A 20000-nucleotide genomic window follows, 5' to 3' on the forward strand; every position below is an offset into this window, starting at 1 on the left:
GCTCTTCTATCAGCTTGAATCAGTCGGCCCATTCTCCTCTGACCTCTAGCATCAACAAGGCATTTTCTCCCACAGGACTGCCGCATACTGGATGCTTTTCCCTTTTCACACCATTCTTTGTAAACTCTAGAAATGGTTGTGTGTGAAAATCCCAGTAACTGAGCAGATTGTGAAATACTCAGACCGGCCCGTCTGGCACCAACAACCATGCCACGCTCAAAATTGCTTAAATCTCCTTTCTTTCCCATTCCGACATTCAGTGTGGAGTTCAGGAGATTGTCTTGACCAGGACCACACCCCTAAATGCATTGAAGACACTGACATGTGATTGGTTGATTAGATAATTGCATTAATGAGAAATTGAACAGGTGTTCCTAAAAATCCTTTAGGTGAGTGCAGATCATATCTTTCATAAATCATCAGTCCAGACTCTCTCCTCCCGCTCCATCTTTCCATTATTACTACAGACATTGATCTCCAGCCTATTGATGAATGAAGGCGAGTCAAAGGTGTGTGTGTGTGTGTGTGTGTGTGTGAAAGAGAGAGAGGGAAAGGTCTGGGGTCGACCGGCCATCCATCAATACAGCCCATCAGGAGCCGCAGAGATCCATACTCTGGACAGCTGATCAATCAATCGCAGCTCAAGCGGCCGGCGTGTAAAGAACCGGCAGGACAGTCGATAAGTTAGAATAACAGCTCTGTGCCTGTTAAACTGCGGAAAGATGGAGGGATGAATGGAGGGCAGGAGGGACAGAATGCTTGTCTTCACCGTAGACTGATGACAACAGCGGTTCTCAAACAGGAGCCCGGGCCCCGGGGCCTCAAGATGACTTGAAATAAGACCAAACAAGAACCAGGAAAACCTGGATATATGAGATGGCTTCATTTTACAAGTGTGATTATAGACCAGGAAGAGTCATGTCAATTAATACACATTTAAATAACCATAGATACTTTTTATTTTAAAAAAAGGGGCCGTCCCCAAACTGGTCCCACAAAGTTGGGAGCATGAAATTGTCCAAAAATGTTAAGAGTTCCTTTCACTGGAGCTAACCACTGAAAAACAACCCCACTCCCTAATCCCCCCTCCACCAAACTTTACACTTTACGTTAGAATTCATCAATAAGGTGTATACTGAATATGTCTTACATTAGTACTTAGTGCAAACCTGGTAAAACTGACAGACGGGCGTTCCTATAAGAGTGTGACCTCACGTATAAACGTCTCTTTCTCCGTCTGAAGTCAGGCTTTTCATTATCATTTGTTCAACTGTCAGATCTCATCACTCGCCTGTCTCACACGGTCTCGATTCATTTATTCCGTGATTGTTTATTAATCTGTGAGGTGGATAAATTGAGAATATTATTAAATCCACAAATGCTGTGTTTCAAAACAAAAAGGGGGGATACTACTAATTATGCAAATGAGGAGCAGAATGTCTAGTTTGGATTTAATTAGATGCCCATAGGCCTGTTGTTTAGAACCAGGACATCACAAAGACAAGAGCTTCAGTTCTCTCATAAACCGAGGAACAACCACACGACTAAAACCTTCCTTGAGACAAAGATTGAGTCATACACATCAATCAAAACCTTGAGTGCTGAAGCCAAAATATCAAAATGACAATATTGATATTGAACGCAGCACAGGCGTTCATTGTCCACGTTAATAAAGATATTGACCTATCGTAAGCCCCTCCCCTCGAACGCAGTTGAGTATCAGTTGCGCTGGGACCGGAACTCGGATATCTTTAGGTTTCAGCGTCATAGAGAAACACTGGAAAATCCGAAGCTCTCATCAGTTTGATGGTGTTTATGCTACAAAAATGCTTAAATGTCGTGTCTGAGGAACTGTAACACTGACTCCAGAGATCCTGAGAGGATTTTCTGTTTGTCAAACTCTCGTTAATTTACGATTAAAGTCCCTGCTAACATACAAACCGAAATAACTAACTGTTCTCACGTCATGTAAGGTTAACACTGTAGGTCAAAAACACATTTCAGTGCCTCTACATATTAAACTGGTTATATGTAAATTAATTTCATTTTAGATATGTTTAAGGTCTACATTATCTCCTATTGTGATGGGTTTTATAGTCTACGAGTAGTGAAAGGAAGAGTTCGCACGCAGTTTATCGCAGTTATTTTGCAGATACAAAGTTTACCAGTTATTAACTGCACCCTCGAAAAGCATAAGCTCTGTGTATGTGTGTTTACTGTGAGTTGTGTGTGTGTTTTTGTGTAGTTTGCTGTGTGTGTTAATGGTAATGCCACAGAGAGAGAGAGTTTGTGAATGAGATGTTAATGCGCTCTTCTTATGCTTTGTTTGTTCAGCTCTTACGATGATTTTTTGGAGTGAATAACGATGCAATAAACTTGATAAACCATCAGTAAAGTTTGTCCATCATTCAGACGGGATATACGCTACAATCTGTGTCCAAACACATCTCGGGATAACGTTTTCACACTGACAGCTGTCATTGTAAGATATAGCAACTCCGTTTGTTTGTCCGAGTTAGCAACAGTAACTAAGGGGGGCGGGGCTTACCGACAGGTCAATTGCGTGTGGTTTACTACAGACTGAGCAGAACCGGCTGAACACGGCCTAGGTTTGGTGAAAAGAGTGCACTTTATGCTATCAGAGCATTTCGTAGTTTTGTAACTATTGCTCTGGGAGAAACTAAGGGCGTAAGTCCGCACCAAGGTCCAAACCGAAGTTCATGTTTTGATACATTTGATACATTCGGTTAGTTTTGGTTTGGTTTCACATTGCAATTATGCGAGTGCACTAAAGAACTTTACATGACACACTTGTGTCCACTCGTCATCATCATCATGTGGGCGGCATCTGGACATTGATTGGTTTGTAAACGGATGAAGAGTGAATGAACGGACGCATATCGCTGCCACTATTGAACAGTCGCATTGCTGGACTATTTTCTTTTCGTTACGTTTAAAAGTGGACATTTCAAGCTTTATATTCATATTTCTCATGTTTGTGAGACGAGTATCTGCTGAGTTTCGGTTAATTTGAGACTCGCTCAAGTTCATGTGCAAAGCATGTGATCGCTCCCGAGATTATGGTCTGCTGTAGACTATTTGCTTCTTATTTATTAAATCCAGGCAATTATCTGATAAAACGTTGATTAAAATTAAGATACAATTTATACAAAACGAAATTCACATTAAAGAAAGGCATTCTACGCAAAATCATACAAAATTTCTTTCAAAATCATTTCTGACCTTCTGACATATTGCGCATCTTTTCACTTTTCATAATCAATGTAGCCGAGATGAAATTTAAAAATAACATTATAATATTTAATGTCAAAAGATTAATCGCGATTAATCACATCCAAAATAAAAGTTTGTGTTTACATAATATATGTGTGTGTACTCTGTTAATTATTATTTATATATAAATACACACACATTCATGTATATATTTAAGAAATATTTGTATGTATATACTGTATATACATTTGTATAATCTATAATATATATAAATATAAATGTTTTATATATAAAAATAATATTTTTTTCTTAAATATATACATGCTTGTGTGTGTATTTATATATAAATAATAATTAACAGTGTACACACACATATATTATGTAAACACAAACTTTTATTTTGGATGCGATTAATCGCGATTAATCTTTTGACAGTCCTACTTTAAACATAAACAGGAACTTCCTGTAAATGCTCTGAAAGTCTGAACCGTACAGAAAATGCTTTCACACTAGAAACGAACCGAACCTTTGCTCAATTTGATCCGGACCAGGACGACCTCTTTTCGTCGGACCAAACTGACGGGTCAGGGGAGGTTCTTGATTCGGACCAAACTGAAAAGTCAGAAAATCCGGACCAAACAAGGTGTGTGTGAAAGGGCCCTTAGATACATAAAGTAGGTGAAAAACAATGTGTGAAAAGAGTAGTGTGTCCAAAGTCCAGAGAGATGTTGAAGTGCATTTCTAAGAGTTGCGAATGGAAGACGCTGATAGTTCACATGAAAAGGACAACATGGCGATTTGCATCCATACACACATTTATACTGTATAGAACATACAGCCGCAAAGTAGGCAATTTATTCAAAGCAAGTCCCGACTCAGAGTAAACAGCCTTTGTGAAACTGTTAGTGCTGATAAATCTTGCCCTCAAAATGCTCGTTTGATTTTTTTAGCCTCAACCAGGTCAAAGTTCATTGACTTTCCCAGATGTGTTGCATCGACCCTTGCCTTTGGGTCATCACTGGAAGACCTTGCATCAGTTTCAAGCTCATCGGAGCAAGTGCTCTCAATCCACACCACCTGAGGCACAGAAGAAGAAGAGTCCAGTGTTCATCACTCCATCCACTGAAGAAGCTTCCCTACCAACACCAGCGAACGCATCTCCAGTGGTGAGAAAATGATCTGCCAAACGTGTTTACCTCAAAGGAAACGTTAATCAACGATGGCATGGGCAATATGATCAACTCTCAACGCTGTTAAAAGACCACGGAGAGGGACATTTAGTGTGGAGGAGGAATGGAGAGATTGCTCACATTTAAATTCCAGCTTGGAGGGATAGAGGAAAGCATTTAGGAGGCTGAAATGAAAAATGTGACAGGCATCACAGAGAGTGAAAAGGAAAAGGTCCTAACCCTGGTTCCTGTGGCACCCCAATATGGAGCAGCCCACACATGCTGTGAAGCGGCTCGTCCGCTAATGGACAGATCTCAGGGACTTTAATCAAACCCAGGGAAAGGGTCTCTCTCTCTCTCTCTCTCTCTCTCTCTCTCTCTCTCTCTCTCTCTCTCCATTCCTCCTCTGCCAATCATCCAGCCAGCCTGAAGCTCAGCGGCCACCTTACGACCACTAGAGCCCTATGAGCTGACTAAAGAGACTGAGGGCAGGAGGACATGTGATACTACACACACACACACACACACACACACACACACACACATGCAGGAACATTTACAGGCAATAACTATTTTTTTACCAGCCATGAAACATGGATTATTTCTTATTAAAGGGTTAGTTCACCCAAAAATGTAAATTGTGTCATTAATGACTGAGCCTCATGTGGTTGGACACCCGTCAGACCTCCGTTCATCTTCAGACACAAATGAAGATATTTTAGTGTAAATCTGATGCTCTGAAAGGCCTCCATTGGCTCAACTTTACACTCTCAAGACCCTTAAAAGACACTAAAGACTAAAGTTACAAAGTCCATCTCACTACAGCGGCTCTACAATAACTTTATGAAGACGAGAATAGTTTTTGTGCACAAAAAAACCCTAAATAACGACTTATATAGCGATGACGATTTCAAAACACGGCCTCATGAAGCTTCGAAGCGTTATGAATCAGTGAGTCGAATGATGATTCGGATCGCGTGTCAAACTGTCAAACAGCTGAAATTTGGCGATTCAAACTGCTGAATCGACTCACTGATTCATAACGCTCTGAACCGCTGAATCGACTCACTGATTCATAACGCTCTGAACCGCTGAATCGACTCACTGATTCATAACGTTTCGAAGCTTCATGATGCCGTGTTTTGAAATCGTCATCTCTATATAAGTCGTTATTTAGGGTTTTTTTGCGCACAGAAACTATTCTCGTCTTCATAAAGTTATTGTAGAGCCGCTGTAGTGAGATGGACTTTGTAACTTTAGTCTTTAGTGTCTTTTAAGGGTCTTGAGAGTGTAAAGTTGAGCCAATGGAGGCCTTTCAGAGCATCAGATTTACACTAAAATATCTTCATTTGTGTCTGAAGATGAACGGAGGTCTGACGGGTGTCCAACCACATGAGGCTCAGTCATTAATGACACAATTTACATTTTTGGGTGAACTAACCCTTTAACCACTTCAGCTCTGCAGCATATTTTGAATTATTTAGAGAATAAGGCATATCTGAATTTAAAAGCGCGCCCCACCCACATACATTGATAGTGACAGAAAACACTCTACATTTTAACACAGTGGTGGAATATTGCATATATTCTATTGTATTTATTCACAATTTTATGATAAACATATATACAAAGTAATTTTTTTTAGTTATTTGAAAATCTATAATTTTTATCTGTTTGGTCTACATCAGAATTTTCTTGCTATCTCCTTCCAAAAAAAAAGTTATTGAGATGAATCTGTGCAAACTATCTAATAATTCCTCCTCATCTGCATTGATTGACAGCAGCCGCTGGGAAATCGAAAATAAGGCTCCGCCTCCTCAACTTTGTAAAGGGAGATCTCCCTTTACAAAAATGTGCCGTTTTTGTGTTTGTCCCTTTAAATGCAAATGAGCTGCTGCTCCCGCCCCCCTTTCTAGAAGAGGGCGGAGCTTCAAGAGCTAGTGAAAGTGACAACATGTCGAACGAGACAGGACGTTTCTGAAGAGATAGAGGATGAGTTTATGAGTTAACCATCTTCAGTCGTTGATTAGCATATTCTGTCATGATGATCTCTAAAGCGCTGGTGTGGGGTAAGATGAGCCAGATAATATCTGCTGATGAAGAGAGATATTAATGACTCACTCATAAAGACTTCACTTGTTTCATTACGGGATGAATCAGTGTTTTTGAACAAATCTCTTGAGTGAATGATTCAATGACTCACTCATAAAGACTTCACTTGTTTCATTACGGGATGAATCAGTGTTTTTGAACAAATCTCTTGAGTGAATGATTCAATGACTCACTCATAAAGACTTCACTTGTTTCATTACTGGATGAATCAGTGTTTTTGAACAAATCTCTTGAGTGAATGATTCAATGACTCACTCATAAAGACTTCACTTGTTTCATTACTGGATGAATCAGTGTTTTTGAACAAATCTCTTGAGTGAATGATTCAATGACTCACTCATAAAGACTTCACTTGTTTCATTACGGGATGAATCAGTGTTTTTGAACGAATCTCTTGAATGGAGAACAGGGATAGTTTAGTGTAATTACGCTTATAACTGATGATGTCATCTCGCTTTATGACTGTCAACGGTCCCAAAGCGTTGTTCATGTTTGTTCACATCCATGTTCTCACAATTTTGCACTGCTAGAATTCACAGAGATATCACAGACCAACTGCAGATTAACAGCGTTTCATATACTCGCCAACGCTGATTCTTACTAGCATTTGGTGCTTTCTGAGTGTTAACTTTAGGCCCAAATTAATCCAAAAAGGTTGATAAATACTAAACACATGAATGCTTCAGTGAAAAAAAATAAACTACATACAATTATTAATTAATGAAAGAGAACTAAAATGAATAGAAGCTCATTCAAAACATTAGTAAATACCATGTAAGATTATAAATAATGCTGAAATAACACAGTATTGCGTCTAAATGCTGTAGCCTGTGTGTTGCTTCAGTACTATAGTCATGGTTTACAGGCCAACAGAATCATATTTTGTGTTAGTAATCAATGGAAACATGTTAAATGTGTTAGTGTGTGTGTGTGTGTGTGTGTGTGTGTGTGTGTGTGTGTGTGTGTGTGTGTGTGTGTGTGTGTGTGTGTGTGTGTGTGTGTGTGTGTGTGTGTGTGTGTGTGTGTGTGGCAGCGTAAGAAATAAAATAATGAATTGAGCTGAACTGCTGTCCGCTAATGAAATCTGTGCATGGAGAGAGAAGAGAAGCTTCAGACTGAGAGAGAAGGATGGATCTCATCTACATTCCCCCTGAACGGACAGATTGAAATTTAAGGTTCACAGTGCTTCTATAATAAAAAAGGAGGAAAGCAGAAAAACACTAGGCAATTTTCCGAGGACACCATAAATGCAAACACGCACGTAAACACACACTCACGCCGCGGTGATTGAATGCAAATTAAAATGCAAATGCTAGTTCTGGAGCAGGCCGGCCCGCAGATGGGAAGCCTGAACACGACAGCTCAGACAAGTTTAGAATGTCAAAAAGTGGAAAAAGTGGAAAGTCTTCACACGATCACGTCCTGGAAGTGGAGGACGTCCACTCGGACACACACACACACACACACACACACACACACACACACACACACACACACTCTGGAATAAAACCTTCCATTGACTCACTGTGAAGAAATGACTTGAGCTGAGCTAGCGATACTGATAAGCTGTTCTCTCAGTTGAGATGCTTTAGTTGCTATGATACAGAATATCTGTGGAAGTGTTACTAGCATCTGATTTCTGAATATATAAATGTCGATGCAATCAATTTAAAGCGTTTTTAAATTATTCTGAATGAATGATTCAATGACTCACTCATGAAGACTTCACTTGTTTCATTACTGGATGAATCAGTGTTTTTGAACAAATCTCTTGAATTAATGATTCAATGACTCACTCATAAAGGATGAATCAGTGTTTTTGAACAAATCTCTTGAGTGAATGATTCAATGACTCACTCATGAAGACTTCACTTGTTTCATTACTGGATGAATCAGTGTTTTTAAACAAATCTCTTGAGTGAATGATTCAATGACTCACTCATGAAGACTTCACTTGTTTTGTTACTGGATGAATCAGTATTTTTGAATGAATCTCTTGAATGAATGATTCAATGACTCACTCATAAAGACTTCACTTGTTTCATTACTGGATGAATCACTGTTTATGAACGAATCTCTTGAGTGAATGATTCAATGACTCACTCATGAAGACTTCACTTGTTTCGTTACTGGATGAATCAGTGTTTTTGAACAAATCTCTTGAATGAATGATTCAATGACTCACTCATAAAGACTTCACTTGTTTCATTACTGGATGAATCAGTGTTTTTGAACAAATCTCTTGAGTGAATGATTCAATGACTCACTCATAAAGACTTCACTTGTTTCATTACTGGATGAATCAGTGTTTTTGAACAAATCTCTTGAGTGAATGATTCAATGACTCCCTCATAAAGACTTCACTTGTTTCATTATTGGATGAATCAGTGCTTTTGAACAAATCTCGAGTGAATGATTCAATGACTCACTCATAAAGACTTCACTTGTTTAATTACTGGATGAATCAGTGCTTTTGAACGAATCTCTTGAGTGAATGATTCAATGACTCACTCATGAAGACTTCACTTGTTTCATTACTGGATGAATCGGTGTTTTTGAATGAATCTCTTGAATGAATGATTCAATGACTCACTCATAAAGACTTCACTTGTTTCATTACTGGATGAATCTCTTGAGTGAATGATTCAATGACTCACTCATAAAGACTTCACTTGTTCCATTACAGGATGAATCTCTTGAGTGAATGATTCAATGACTCACTCATAAAGACTTCACTTGTTTCATTACAGGATGAATCAGTGTTTTTGAATGAATCTCTTGAGTGAATGATTCAATGACTCACTCATAAAGACTTCACTTGTTTCATTACTGGATGAATCAGTGTTTTTGAACAAATCTCTTGAATTAATGATTCAATGACTCACTCATAAAGACTTCACTTGTTCCATTACTGGATGAATCAGTGTTTTTGAACGAATCTCTTGAGTGAATGATTCAATGACTCACTCATAAAGACTTCACTTGTTCCATTACTGGATGAATCAGCTTTTTTGAACGAATCTCTTGAATGAATGATTCAATGACAAGCACGTTTTTAATGTGTCAGGTTACTTCGCAGCCGTACACATCAGTGTTTATATCCCTGATCTATACATGTCCCGTCTCTGGATCAGAGCACAGATGTGAGTAAGTGTGATCGTACTGGTCAAAGGTTTAATAGACAGAGGCGAATCGCTGTTATTGAGGAATAAGTTCCCGTCTGCGCTTGAATGCCTTTAGCGGTTAATGGTGCAGCTCTAGAGCTCTAAAGCGCTGTGTTTTGCGACTGCTGCACTATTTATCAGTGTTCTCAACTCCAGCGAACAGCTCTGAATTTTTCATCACATCTGCACTCTCTCCCGAGCAGGACCAGCGAATGGAGCGGAGTGTGTGTGTGTGTGTGTGCGATCAGAGCTCTGTCAATGAGGCTGAAGGCACACAAACACACTGTACGCGAATCACTGAGTGTGCTTACATAATGACCCTGGAATTTCTGAAGAGCAAGTCGTGTTTGAGCAAAAGACGCCGTTGATAAAAAGCCTTTCCATGCACTTGCTAAGATGCTCGCAGTGGTTTAAACTTTACAGCGTTTCTCAGCAGATGCTATTGAGTGTTCTGAAGAGTGTGGATTTTCAAGCTGCAAGATATGAGGCATTATTCTCACTTCAGTGGAGAACATCCACAACGCAATACTTAGTGTTCATCTGTGAATATGTCTGTTCTTCTCCATAGAGGGCATGCATTGACATCACCTTTCCATCAGAACAGAAGTGGAGGAAGAGCTGCCAGGAAAACAACCGCTTATCAGCTGGAACTCGCTCTAGTGTTTCTTACACCTGACCAAAGATCCAGGGAGCCATGAATATTGACATAGAATCGTGTCTCTTGACTAGGACTGTCACTTTACGTTCGAAAATCGATCGGACCAACCAACACAAGTTTCGAAAACGACAATAGGGAATTGATTTTAACCAAATATGTACAATACGCGATATATCGTCCAAGAAATAATTGCGATAAACGATGTTATTGTCATTTTAAGACTATTTTACGCCACTGAAAATATAATCCTTATATAACAGCATAATAATGCAGACCTACACACTTTCAAATGACAACCTTTTAATTCTTTAGATCATGGAAATTAAGGGTAAAAAATATATTATCCTGAATAAAAATTTAAAAAATGAATAAATAGTAAATAAACATCAAACGTCTTTAACACTCGTCATTCTGCGTTGACATTTATATGTGCACCGGATAGGGGTGTAACGGTACACAAAACTGACGTTTCGTTTAAATTATAACTAAAATTTTCTTAAAGAGAATGATGTAGCCTATATAGGGAGCCCTTACTTGCACATTAAAATCAAAGATTAACAACAGAGCCCAAAATATTAGCCGTAATTCAGTTGCTATTTATAATCAACACTCAAATAACAATTGGTAACAAACATCTAAACTTCACATAAGGCAGTTTTTGCATTAACTCCTAAATCAAATTATCAAATTACATCAACACTGCACTGTGCTTTCATACAGGTAAATAAAATAATACAATAATGATTACATTAAAATGTGTTGTAAAGTTAAATTAAAACTGTACTGTACTTAAATGTAAAACAAAAACTTTATACTCAAATAAAGATTAAATAAAAATGTGTGCGTTTTAACATCAATTTATTTAGTGATTCCTCTGCGTACCACTAAAGGTACTCGTACCACACTTTGAGAACCACTGCCTTAAGATATTAATTCATGTTTATTCTTTAGGAAGAGATGATCGTGTTCACACACGCTTAAAACAAGCCGACTGTTCACTGTTACAGATTGTAAACGGTTCGGTACGAATATGTGTACCGTTACACCCCTAGCACCGGAACAGGGGATTGCGGCTTTGAAATCGAGTCCATTTGGGCTTATTCTTCCAAACTGTCAGTAGTGGTCAGGAAAACACTAACGCCTAAAATGGCGGCTTTGTTTCCCCTGTGGATAACTGCTCTGTGTGTGAAGGACCTGCCCGAGAATCACTTTCACCTCACGTATGTTTTCCTTACTTGCACTGACTAAGTAAGATTTTTCTTAAAGTTGTCCACTTTCATAGACAGCCCTTAGGACTTTGTTTAAATTCTTAATATTTTTCAATCATGTAATATTCTGCAGAAGAGAGAAGTGAATCTCAGTTTGACTGATCCACAGCGTGTGATTGGCTGTTCACTGCTGATGTCACAGCTAAACTCCTAAACTCAGGATCAAAGCCTGAGTTGACAGAGAAAGCTGATGATCAGCATCATGGGACCAACAAAGCCTGAATAGATTGGTTTGGTTTTGTCAACTCGAAACTAATCCTGTAACCCTGAGTTTGTTAAACTACCATCATGGTACAGGCCCCTGGAGAAACATTGAAACATTCAGGGGTTTCAGTCCACAAATCATAAATATTCACCACTGATTTACTGTAGTAACACCCCATGGTGTTGTGGAAGAAATGGTCAAATTACATTTTGACATTATTCATCTCAGGGTTCGTACAACCTTCTGAGAGTGAAATTCAAGCTCTTTTCAAGTGTTTCACACTTTTTCCAGCACTTCAAAGCTCTACATATTATCCAATTTTAACATTATTTTTAGTGTGATGATTTGCCACTTTATGGCAAAACACAAAACAAAAAACACTATAACCAGTAGGTGGCGGCATAGGAGCACTTATTTGACTTATTAGACATTTCCACTCCTTAAAGGGGTGGTTGCATGCAATTTAACTTTTTTAACTTTAGCTAGTGTGTAATGTTGCAGCTTGAGCATAAACAGTATCTGCAAAGTTACAGCACTGAAAGTTCAATGCAAACGGAGATATTGTCTTTTAAAGTTATGGCAGTTTATTGCCTACAAAAACGGCCGGTTTGGACTACAACAAGCTTCTTCCCGGGTTGGTGACATCATAAACACCTGCTATTAACAAACACTGCCTCCGCGAACACGCAACAAAGTGGGCGGGGCCACGTCGCCGTCATTACGAAAGAGAGAGAGCTGTTCAAAGGACAGTGGAGACAGCAGTGTGGAATAAAGGTAAAATATAAGAAAAATATGGCGTTTTTAAAAAGAAGAAGTATTAAGACATGTTATACTGCACCCCATAAACACAACCAAGCCTAGAAAAAAAACACAGAACCACCCCTTTAATATATGGAAAAAAGTAGGAAATAACAAAGTCTCATGAAAAACTAAAACTTTTCTTCTAATGGGCTTCATGCACACTCTCTTCCGCATTCCAAGTCAGCCAGCTAGGTCACTTCCGGTGCGCGTAGCGTCAATAGCAGCTATGGCGTTTTTCACCCGGTCGCTTCAAGATCTACCTAGGATGACGGTCAACGACGTGAGTCGAATAATCCAAACACTGTGTCATACATCGACAACAAAGAAGGAGAAGGGCTTCAAGCTATACGTTTCAAGCTACATTCATAATTATGAAGGTAAGATCTAACGTTAGACGTGTAGTGTTTATATTCCCTTAGCATGCATGCTATGTAACGCTAGCGCAGTAAGTGAAAATTGTATGTGTCTGTCTCGGTCTGTCTAATATTGTGTGTCAATCACGTACATTTTCCTAACGCCATTGTCAATCTCAGTTTCAAACAAGGATTCAAACACAGGAGAGGTAACCATTAGGGCTGAGTGCTACCGATCAATGAGGAAAAGCCAAAAGCCTCACAGCTTGAGTGTAAGGGAAAGTTATCCTGCAGGTTCAGAGCAGGCTAGTTTATGAGACAGGTTCCGTTCGTCAGATCAAGTTTCTGTGAATCATCGCATGTGATTCTGCTAAAAGCTATTTTAAATACATATTTTGATTCATATACCATCAATAACACTGGTGTGTTAGAATATTTATCAATATTTAAATATGTACGCTAAGCACTGGGATTCACAGAAACTGAGTTCTGTTTTGTTACGTCTTTGACACACGTTCTGTGTCCCTTGTTATTTAAATGAGTAGAGTGAGAATAATAACAATAATAATAAATAATAATTTGGCTACAATTTTTACCTCCCCCAAATTTAGTTGTTTTTTTTATTTTGCTTTGTAAACATTCTCACTGTACTCATCCATTCTCCTTTTAAAAAACTGTACTTTTATTCTATTGTAACATATTTTTGTATTTTCACAGATTGTGTTTAGGGATGCCCGTCCTGTACAGCTAGAAAGCTGCCAGTGTAGCTGTGTGGCAGGTACAGCTTTGTGTAATCATGTTGCAGCTCTGTTGTACCAGACTGCACATTATTGCCAGCTGAGTATCACCTCTGTTCCCCCAACACACAGCTGCACAGAGACTGAACAAAAGTGGCATAAGCCAAGAACCATGGTAACGTTTCTAAAAGAGTACTTTGATTAAATTGATGAAAATGTGTGTTTATTGATATCCTTTTTTGTTTACATGCAGGGTGTTAAACCTGGTCTGGTCAATGACATGGTGATTCTTTCAGCCAGACCCAAGGAACGAAAACTGGTAGAAGGCATCAGGTTAGTACTGTTGATATTATCATAAGTTGGCTTGAACTTCTTCCTACTCATTTTTGAACATGGGAAATAGTTTTTACTGTTATGTACAATAATTTTGGAAGCTTGTACTGAGAAGTCCATGTACTTACTTATTTGTTATTTTAATTGTATTGTATATATGTAGGTTTGTATGCTTTATGTATATTCATTTTTTTTTCATGTTCAAATAAATAAACTAAACAATAAACAATCATTAAAGACTTTTTCTGTAGTAATCATATCAGTGAGACCTCAGATAAAGTAATCGTGTGATACATTGCATTTCAACATTCATTGTTAGCATTTTATGCTCTCAGTTGTTCAAGCAAGAAAGTCAAAAACATCCCTTCAGACTTTTTAACATAAAAATCATTAATTTATATTAATTTAGTTTGTTGGTACAACTTATGTATAACTAACTTAATGGCTCTTTTTTTTTGTCTTTTCCATAGGAGCAACTTGTATAAGGGTGTCAGTTCACCTCTGCCTGAACTTTCCACACTCAGGGTGGATGAAGTGTACCGTGATCTTCCAAGTAATGTGGCTCCGCTAATAACAACTATGGCTATGGACATTAATGTTCCTCTGGTTGACTCTGCATTTGGAAAAGTGCAAGAAGGAAGCGTGCTATCTTATCACATGCCAGCAAAGAGAGTGCCGAAAACATGTCCACACACAGATGCTCCTTCTCTCCCACAGCTCCCACTTCATGGTTACAGGCTGGGGCCCTCTACCTGCTCTTTTGTCTGCACTGAACATCAGCAGCACCACATGATGTCCCTGGAAACAACATTAGAGACAGCACACAAAATTGCCTATGGTACAAAAGAGCAGAGTTCCTGCATTGAGTGGCACCAACTAAGGCGGCCCCGCATCACCTCCTCCAAATTCAGAGAGGTCTGTCACACCAGGGCACAGAGCTCTGCTGAAAATCTGGCAAAAAGGCTTCTGAGACCTAGCCATCAGACTGCAGACATGCGGAGGGGGCTTGACATGGAACCTGCAGCAGTAGAGGAATACTGCAGAGCAAGGGAGGTTAACCACTATCCCTGTGGCTTCCTTATCCACCCTGACGCACCCTGGATAGGGTCATCACCTGATGGCATTGTGTATGATCCAAAGGGACAGTCTGTGTTTGGCCTTGTTGAAATTAAATGCCCCAATGTAGCAAGCTATGTTGACTGCCCATATATTAAGATCAGTGAGGGTAGACACACATTGAGAAAATCGCATGCATACTTTTGGCAGATCCAGGGCCAGATGTTGATTTCTGGTTTGGACTGGTGTGACTTTGTTGTCTACGCACAGGAAGACATGTTTATTCAGAGGATTCCCAGAGACATTGAAATGACCAAAACAATGAAAGAAAAAATAGACCATTTCTTTTTTTATTGCTACCTCCATGCTTACCTAGATAATTAGGCTATTAACATCTATCACACTTTAACAACCTTCTGTAAATATTTCTCTTACTGTCAGTTCTAATTATTTCATATATATTTGTACATATGTTTGGTTCAAGTTTTATTGTTCATTTTTAGAAATCTATACACAACTGGAACTGATACATATTTTTGTCCATTCCCGGGTTTGGGTGTTTGTTTTTTACACCTTCAGTTTCTGACACATCAATGAGAGGCATGTAATGTATATTATATTTCATAGTACTGAAAATATTGTAGTGTGTGTATATATTATTAATTCATTAAATTACATGTTCCTTCCTATGAATGTTATTTTGTTGTTGTTTTTTTAGGTAATGGTTCATAACAACATGAAGCAAATTTAACACAAGTCAAATCATTGTAACTATTTATTATGTAAACATTAATCAGTTTATTATACAGATAGCTTGAAAGCACCGATGAACAAAAGTACTTATAAAATACAAATGATTCAGTACTTATATTCAAAGAGTATGTGCAATGTACAGCAGTGCATAAATAACATGAGGTACTATAAAATGCAATTTATAAAAAGTAATATACAAAGGTACATTTAAACAAAGTGGTTATAAAACTTTAATAAATAACCTATGGCCATTTGTATACATTTGCAAAAGTTAACAATAAACTGATTAGATAGATTTCTAGACAAATTGTGGTCAATTTTATACATTTAAAAAAAAAAAATAACTATTTACAGACACTGTGTTTCTCACAGAACAAGTGCTATGCTGGTTTCTTTGCCCAAGCCTTTACAAGAGGCCCGTTTTCATAGTTTGTCAGGAGACAAGCAACAGCATACAGCTGATTAATGTTGCCAAAAAGCCGAAGTGGAATCTCTGTGTCAAAGAACTTGTGTTCCTTAACACGGCGTATTAGACGCTCAACATGCACCCTGAGGCGTGCAATTGTTTGAGTCTCCCTGACATCACAGGCAGACATCTGGGACCTTCCAGAGAGAAATGCTGGCCTATAAATCTTGCAAGGGACAAGGTCATCAACAAGGAAACCTCGGTCAACCATAATGGCCATCCCAGGTCTCAAAAGGGAGAGAATTCCAGACTCTCGTGTGATTTGTTTGTCACTGATGGAACCAGCATACAGTGGAGAGATAAATGTGACCGCCCCATGTGGAGCCACTCCGAGCAGCCCTTTCAGCGTACAGTGGGACTTGTATGCAGAGAACAGTTCACTCTGGAGAAGAGGTGATGAAGGGCACTGGCACCTCAGCTCCGTACAGTCCAGGATGACTGTAGTGTCTGCATAGTCCTTGAACTCAGCTGGCAGATGTTCCCTTATTTTCTCCTCTGGTATCCAGATCCTCACAGACCCTAACACAGTGTACAGAAAGTTGCTCCACGTTGTGATGATCCGACTGACTGTGGACTGGTGGACTCCATACCGGTCAGCAAGGTCACGTTGTTTTGAACCCAGCGCAAGGTAGTTGAGAAACAAGAACATCTCATCAATGGGCTGCAGGGAACGAGTCTGTTCAAAAGAAAAAAATTTACATATTGAGAGCAATGTTCATTATCCCTGAACTTTAAGTTGTATTGTATGGTCCATGTAAATAAGTACTTACTACAGTGGAACTCGGCTCTGTAAAGGTGCCTCTCTGTGCTTGAGTCACACTGACCATATATGGCAGCGAGGGTTCTATTAAGGCCCAGAATCTCATCAGCAGGTCATAGGATGCAAATCTAAACGAATACAATTTAGATATTAGCATTTATATCTTGTATCATCATTTTATATTTTATCATTTTTAATTTTCAAATAGTTTGTCATATATCGGGACTTAAATAATGTTTATCAGTCATTCTGGGAGACACATCCAAGTGAATAGGGAAATAAATTATACATCAATATTGCTATGAAATATTAGATATTATGAAAATGTCAATTATTACTCCCATTATTCTCTCTCTCTCTCTCTCTCTCTCTCTCACACACACACCACTACACTATCTCGCGCGCTCTCTCTCTCTCTCACACACACACACACACACACAACCATATCTGTTGCTGCAAAAGTACTACAGAACAATCAGTATGTTTGACAATAACACCGATGCAAGGATACTGACAAAAGTTTAGACAAGTCAAAGTTTAGTTTAGTCCATCTAGTTACATCTTACCTTGTGAAAAAACGTATGTCCTTGTCTGAGGCAGCAAAACGATGAATCCCAAACCGCTGACTCATTGTCAGCTTGTCGACTTGTTCCCTCAGCTTCAGGATCTCCTCTCTGAGAGACATGTTGTCCTCAAGGGCTAAATCAAAAACGGCAGGATCTGGAGCAGAAGCGTAGTCGTGGTCCATGAGGATATCAGCCACCTTGCACGCTGTGTTATCTCGCGACACCGCTGGCGGCGGCCGCTCTCTCCTCTCCCATACCCCCGGTCTTGAAGTGGGAAGGGTGAAATTGTTCCACTCAAACAATGCTGGAACAGCTCCCTTAACTAATAGCCGTCTCCCTGTCTCGGACCCTGGCTCACGAACATCCTCCTTTTTAAAATGCCGGCTACATACTCGGGTATGGGGAGTAACTGTAAAGTTGTCCCTCCGGATAGCGACAAGCCATTTTCGCCTTATTTCCGCATCAGATGGAAATGTGTGAAAACTAAGTACTTTGTTGTACTTACTTGAGGCTTGACACAGAGGCACACAACAATGTTCAGCTGTAGTGCTGTCGGTTCGCTGGAATTTAAACGTTTTCTTTGCCATAACGCTATCACTTGGGCCTTGGGGACAAAAAAATCACCTCAGCAGTATGAAAGCGGAAGTAGCTTAGCTGGCGGAGATTTTAGCGGAAGTACGTAATCGCCTGCGTGTGCATATAGCCTATTGTGACTGGATTACGCAGAAAACACTCTAAAAAATGAACCCAAGTTGGGTTGAAAATGGACTAACCCAGCAATTGGGTTGTTTTAACCCAGCAGTTGGGTTAAATGTTTGCTTAAAACAACCCAATCGCTGGGTTAAAACAACCCAATTTCTGGGTTAGTCCATTTTCAACCCAACTTGGGTTATTTTTAACCCAGCATTTTTTAGAGTGTAAGACTTAAAAAAGTGTAATCTTGTATAACAATAAGTTGAAAATTGCTTAACTTATTTTAATGAGTTAAAGCAATGTAAAAATATACGTTGTCAAGACTTATTGATCACATATTTTTTTACAGTGTATGAACTTGTTTCTTTTAATTTAGACAAACTTAAATTTACCTGAAACTGCACTCTAAAAAATGCTGGTTTAAAAATAACCCAAGTTGGGTTGAAAATGGACTAACCCAGCAATTGGGTTGTTTTAACCTAGCAATTGAGTTGTTTTAACCCAGCGGTTGGGTTAAATGTTTGCTTAAAACAACCCAATTGCTGGGTTAGTCCATTTTCAACCCAACTTGGGTTATTTTTAACCCAGCATTTTTTAGAGTGAAGGAGTAAAGAGTGCTCCTTTAGTTGAGTGTGAAAGGGCCTAGTGACCCCATGGAGGAGCAACACTGGAGAATATGAGGAGATAATCAACATTACAGCAGGAAAACCTGCTCTAGTGGAGCCAGAGACACATCACGACTCTGAGAAGGGCAGAATATGGGCTCTAAGAGAAAAAATGAAAAACCATAATAGTGATGCTTGCTCTCAGAAATCTGATTATTCTGCACACATCTCAGCTCTGGGCTTCTCTGCAGGATTGAGAGTAAAGCAGCAGCGTGCTGGCGTAGTAATAACACACATCTGCTATGCTTTGCTGTATTATTTGTAAAGGTGCGATGACATTTGATGGGTTTTGTTTCGGTTGTATTGGAGGATTTGGCAGATTGATGTTGAGCTTTGATTCGCCGCTGTAGGAATCTTTGATCTGACTCTGAGAGGCGTTTCGTCATCCTGCCGAATCAAATACTGAACCAGACGCAACATCTGACAGGTGCAAAACATGCATTCTCCAGTGCACACATGCCCTAATACATCCCATAATGCCCAGCATCGCTCTGCTCGAGCCTGAGTGTGTGATGTGGTTGGCATTTGGTGGCATTGATTTGCACCTTTGCTGCCTGTTGAGAAACAGTAAACGCAGTTTGAACTGGAGTGTGTGTGATTAAAGTTGCTTTAGTAAGAAAACGACATGTTTCCTGCATTCTGCCTCATTCCCACTGTTAGAGTCGAGTCTCATGATCAACACGGACAACACTTCAGAACACCAGCTGGACGCCACACACACACACACACACACACTCACACTCACACACACACACACTCCTTCAGGATTAGAACAAGATTAGGAACGTTTTTCGAGAGTATGGCCCTGTGTGACGTCACAATCGGCGGAATTCCTTATATGCGCACTTCTCCCAGATGAGCACACACACACACACTCGCACACACTTGCATACTCACATACACACACACTCTCACACACACACACACACACACACTCTCACACACACAGTAGCAAGCGAGAGAGAGAGAGAGAGTGTGAGTGAGTGAGTGAGTGAGTGAGTGAGTGA

General features: G+C 39.4%; 3 protein-coding genes across 3 annotated transcripts in view; 1 reads left to right on the forward strand and 2 right to left on the reverse strand.

The window, feature by feature from the left end:
- Positions 1-20000, reverse strand: part of epha10 (EPH receptor A10) — a gene marked incomplete at both ends in the record, with an annotated part of 230214 nt that overhangs the window by 181716 nt on the left and 28498 nt on the right. The gene's annotated exons all lie outside the window — the stretch shown is intronic.
- On the forward strand, positions 12755-15788 carry LOC307134148 (uncharacterized protein). Its single transcript, XM_079829661.1, has 4 exons — positions 12755-12988; positions 13682-13876; positions 13955-14034; positions 14505-15788. The coding sequence occupies exons 1-4, from the start codon at positions 12983-12985 to the stop codon at positions 15472-15474; spliced, it is 1251 nt and encodes a 416-aa protein (XP_079685787.1). The 5' UTR covers positions 12755-12982; the 3' UTR covers positions 15475-15788.
- Positions 16131-18246, reverse strand: LOC307134147 (uncharacterized protein). Its single transcript, XM_079829660.1, has 3 exons — positions 17636-18246; positions 17080-17197; positions 16131-16985 (listed from the first exon to the last, which is right to left on the reverse strand). Exons 1-3 carry the CDS (start codon positions 18220-18222, stop codon positions 16224-16226), a joined length of 1467 nt encoding a protein of 488 aa, XP_079685786.1. The 5' UTR covers positions 18223-18246; the 3' UTR covers positions 16131-16223.

The sequence above is a fragment of the Gobio gobio genome (genome assembly GCF_949357685.1).
Source record: "Gobio gobio genome assembly, chromosome: 11".
Taxonomy (NCBI): Eukaryota; Metazoa; Chordata; class Actinopteri; order Cypriniformes; family Gobionidae; genus Gobio; species Gobio gobio.